At 42.3% G+C, this 4970-nt stretch overlaps 1 protein-coding gene across 2 annotated transcripts; it reads left to right on the forward strand.

The window, feature by feature from the left end:
- The first annotated feature begins 572 nt into the window (after positions 1-572).
- On the forward strand, positions 573-4536 carry LOC147446422 (uncharacterized). 2 transcript variants are annotated; one of them, XM_086525647.1, is made up of 6 exons: positions 573-769; positions 1042-1159; positions 1515-1643; positions 1716-1904; positions 2014-2178; positions 4054-4536. In XM_086525647.1, exons 1-6 carry the CDS (start codon positions 588-590, stop codon positions 4357-4359), a joined length of 1089 nt encoding a protein of 362 aa, XP_086381773.1. In that variant the 5' UTR covers positions 573-587; the 3' UTR covers positions 4360-4536. The 2 variants fall into 2 exon arrangements, with proteins under 2 accessions (XP_086381773.1, XP_086381772.1); XM_086525646.1 differs by having other exon boundaries at positions 637-945; positions 1037-1159.
- Positions 4537-4970: the final 434 nt, after the last annotated feature.

Raw genomic sequence — 4970 nt, forward strand, 5'->3', positions numbered from 1 at the left:
TCGCTATCAATTGGGGGCGGCGGGATTGGTTTTGCGCCGTCCGATGGCGAATTAATCCTCAAGTGATCATCATGTGATCACAATCGAAGTGAACCCCAAGGAAACTCAATGTGAACATCAAGTGATCGCCAAGTGATCCCCGTGTGATTCCGAATTGAGATGTGATCACCCTGTGAACCTACCTATTCCGAAGTGATCATCGTGTGCCCCCAACCATTCTAAAGTGATCTCCAAGTGATCATCGTGTGATCCCAACCATTCCAAAGTGATCTCCAAGTGAACATAGTATGATCCGCACCCCGTCACTTTTGTCATATCATATTATATTCTCACCCTCTTTTCAAGTGGTACGCGATAGCTTAATGGGAGAGCCGATGTTTCTAGTGTGAGAGGTAGTGGGTTCAAATTGTGAGGGCCAACCCATCAAAATCTTTTTATTCTTGAAAATAAACGGACGGCCCACATCTTCCAGATCCTGGACCGCTGATCCCACCTGACAAAGTGGTGTCAAATAGGGTGTGCCACCAAAACAACACCATCTTCAAGGATCTGCTCCTATTTTCAAAAGCGAAAAGAGCCTTTGCAAAATGTTTCCGTTGACCCAAATTCAAACAACTGCCCGCCTCACTGAAAACACTCTGCAGCTACTTTTTTGTGTCCTGCCTCTGATCCTCCCCTCTCTTCTTCTTCTGCAGCGACTCCCGCTCATTCTTACCAGCTCTAGCCTCTGCGAAAGATTGCAAAATGGAAAGCATGAACATGAGGAACAGTGATTTCCTTTCTTTACTATCTTCCGTTCTCCTGTTCTTTATAAACAGCGAATTTGTTTGGGCTCCATTGAATCTCAGCGATGGTGGCCTTAATGTTCTGCGTAGAAGATGTGACTCTGGCTTAAAGAAGGCACAGGGGGGAAATCTGCCCTCCCCTGCTGCCATAGCGCGTCAAGTTGTTGATTTTTTATTGAGCAAGAGTTGTGTTTCATCACAATGCTTCACGACCGCTTCAATGTTCTCAGTTCTGTGTTTTTTTGCAACAGACTAGGACCCCTATTGCCCTGAAGAAAAGGATAGAAGAACACGTCAACCTCAAAACCATGGCTTACTCATCCACAGGCGGTTCCTCTACCTCATCTAGTGCCTTGTCGCCAAGTTCAGAGCAGGTTGAGATTCTCTTCTGGAATGGTTGAGTTATTCCGCTTTCAAATGGCAGCATGACATGCTTTTGCACTGTAAGAGAGTATGGGTCTATTGGGTCATCTTCCCATGTCACTATGTATTTCTTCCATTGCTGAATTGCGTACATGGGCAGCAGTATCCAGCACTTGGATGCGACAAATAGGCAGGATTGAGCTTTCAGTAGTATGCTTTTATGGTGCAATTGAATGAGAGTTTTGATTTTGAGTAAATTTTATTGATGCATTTAAAATGACAGACATTTGGAAGTCTATGATAAGATGCTTATTCACCAAAAAATTGAATATATTTTCAGAAGGATTGTTTTGTCTTGATGTGCAGAGTGGAAGTGATGCATTGTCTTTTGAGTCTACATTGAATCAACAAGATCCGCTAGCACTACACAAGGGTTTGGAAGCAATAGCATCTTCTTTGTCCCTCTTGACTAACACCCTCGGAATGGCTCTTGAGGTACTCTGCTTGAATTGGTTCTTGCTTCTCTGTATCTCAGATAACCAAAGATAATTTATGCGTCAATTGCAGGAACAACGACAATATGTTCCATCTAAGGCACCTGATCTTATGTGCAAAGAACCTCAAGGCTCAACTCCGATTAAGAATGGTGAGGGTATAAACTTGATGAGGCGCCTAGGTAGCCCTTCACAGCTTCAAGCAAGTTTCGAGAAAGCATCTCCAGGGACAAAGAATAATCGAATGAAAGTTCCTCAGGAGGTAAATTGCACTAAATGCGTATGCTTACTTGAGAAATATCATTGTCTGGTGGTAAAGCAATCATGTCTGTCACATAAGGCCTACAGAAGCTGAGTATTTGATTCTACAGTTGGCTATGGCAATGACAACAAAGGCCAAGTTACTTTTGCGTGAGCTCAAAGGTGTAAAACAAGATCTGATTTTCACCAAGGATCGCTGCTTGCAACTCGAGGAAGAAAATAGACGTTTAAGAGAGAGCATCGACAAAGGTGACAGGCATGAGGAGGATGATCTGGTAACTCCCTTAATTCTACTCTGAAATACAATTGATTATGCTTGAAGGCTCTTCTTTAAGTATGCGCATTGTTAATCTAGTCTTTCTCATTTGTTTGCATGTAAGCACATCGCAAATTTGCAATGAGCTGGTTAAAGGTCTCTTGCATCCAGAGCATTCTAGATTGAGTCCCAACAAGTTGTAAAGTTTGGAGTTGGCAAGTAGGGTGAGTGCCACTGAAGTAAGCTACTTTGTCAAAGGATAGTATCTAATCTGCTACAGAGATTTTAAAGCCACCCTAAAATCTTTCTACCAGAAGCTACCATAAAGGTTTCAAGAGTTGGGAGGAAAAGACATAACTTGTGATTAAGATACAAACAATGGAAGCTTGGAGCCGTGAGCAATAGCTGTCCAGTGGCACCCTGTACGAAAACACTACTGATTTGTGTGGGCCTGTTCTGTGGGTGAAAAACATCAGAAAGGGAGTAGTCTGAGCCTTTTGAACAAGTACCATGAAACAAAGACAGATATGTCATTATTTGCCATACATATTTGCCTTCGAGTTGGTTGTATCGTTTTGCTTGCTCAAAGTGTCGGTGTCGAAAATGATCATCTGAGCATATGACAGGAGCTGTAGATCATTTTGCTTGCTCAAAGTGTAGGTGCCTTTGATGATCATTTGAGGATATGAAAGGAGCCGATTAACAAACACTTTGAGCATGAATGGTGGCCAAAACTTGCTGTCTCCAGGCAAAGCTGTTCTTTCATGAGTCTGTTGTCTCTGCAATATTTACCAGTTCAGCTTTTGCTTTGGTTATGATGTGATCAGGAGAGCTCATTCAAATTCTCCATGAGGGTGGGAATGGTGCTAATTCAGATAATTCAAAGTCTTAATCGAACTTCTCAATATGGTGAGAACCAAAAGGGTAAAAAGAAAGTTGAGTGTTATAGTCCTTGTCCTTCCATGCTCTGTCAAGGGGTGGGGGCTTAGGGTGTCTATTGATATCCAATTTAACATCCATCCATAGTCACAGGGATAGACCCTTGTTGGGCATGTCGTAGTCGTTCCCTGTTTCAATTTCCCATTCTGGTCTGGTCCATGTTTCATGCGACTATATAGTCACAGAGAATGGCAATTCATTCCATTCCCTGTCCCCGTTCCCTGTTCTTATTTCCTGTTCGGTGTGACCATGAGTTCCATCATATGAAATGCACTGATGACGTTGGTGGAAATGTCCCAGTATCTCTTGTGGATGACTACCATGTGTGTGTAGCTTGCTCTATCCTTGGACTCATCAAGGTATCTCTCTTTCAGATATATAGACCTAGACAGAAGAATTTGCACCTGGGAGGTAACCCAAATCATAGAATCAGAATTGAGTCGCCCTCTAGGGTCTGGTGAATTTTCATCAGATTTAACCATGTTGTTTATGGACGGCCACTTGATCTATTATAGTAACAAATCACAAAAGCCATTTTCTCTATGGTTGCACACGAGAAATATGGAGGCGTCAGTGAAGCAAATTGGCTATTGAGTTCATTCATTCAAAAAAATGCTACAGATTCCAGCCCTTGCTTCTCTTTTTGGCAAGTATTTTATGGGCATCTTGGCTAGTGTGTGGGTGAGCTCTACTTAAGTAGTCCATGAACCTAGCCTCAACAGGGTTATCTTGTTAGGGCTTCTTCTCTGTGCATTGTGAAGGGCTCGCTTTGCACATCAACAGATGAGATTGGATTCAGCTTTACTGGGTCATTTTTCAATGCTGCAACAAGGTTGTCCCACATAATTTGAGAACTTATTGTTATGATTTATCACTGATAGGCCGGCCAGCTTGAGTGTGAATAAATAGTGAATGTGAGAAGCAAGAGCATGTAAGTAAAGTAATGGTTTTGCAGGTAAGGCTTCAACTTGAGGCACTCCTCACAGAGAAAGCAAGATTGGCACAAGAGAACGCTACATTTGCTCGAGAAGTTAAGTTTCTACATGAAGTGGTTCAATACCAACAACTCAAGCTGCGAGAGCTCATGATCCCCGATGAAAGCTTGACATTCGATGATGAGCTGAATTTTGATGTAGGTGATGTAGCTATGGAGTTGTTGCCCCACTATCCAGATGACATCGACAATAACCATGATATGGGAGAGCCCCTCAGCATGGCAAGCCAGTGTGATCCTAGTCATGAGTGTAGTGAGTATAATTAAGCTATAAAATTGATATTTATGAAGAGGATAGTGTGAAAGTATTGCATGCTCACTACATTCTGAGCTTAAGGAGCCTCAAATTAGGCTTCTCTTTGTAATGTAACAAGAAGAGTTGCTACTTGCAACACTGAAGAGATGAATGCCACTAACTTTAATGAAAGCAACCCTTATTATTTACCCTCCCTGATAGGGGTGTGTGTGTGTGTGTGTGTGTGTGTGTGTGTGTGTGTGTGTGTGTGTGAGAGAGAGAGAGAGAGAGAGAGAGAGAGAGAGAGAGAGAGGGTCTGCATGTAGACAAGTTTCTCTTCCTTGCACAGATTAAGTTCTACTTGTTATGCTGTGCATCAAACTCTCCTAGCATCTGAGGAGACTAAATATTTACACCCTAGCAAGCAGTGATTTGGTTGCCAATTTTTGTTTTGGTGTTAAATGACAGCTTTTCGACTGCATTCATCTACCTGCCTTCTCATTTGGCAATTTGATCAAAACCTCCAAAAGGGTTGAATGGGTGAAATGGCTTAATGTGGCTTTCACTGACTCACCCACCTTGAAGGGTAAGCTTAATTAAAATGAGAAATTGTCTTATTTAAATTGCTTCTTAAAAGTCTGTG

This window comes from Adiantum capillus-veneris, chromosome 12 (assembly GCF_014529385.1).
Source record: "Adiantum capillus-veneris isolate H3 chromosome 12, ASM1452938v2, whole genome shotgun sequence".
In the NCBI taxonomy this organism is placed as follows: Eukaryota; Viridiplantae; Streptophyta; class Polypodiopsida; order Polypodiales; family Pteridaceae; genus Adiantum; species Adiantum capillus-veneris.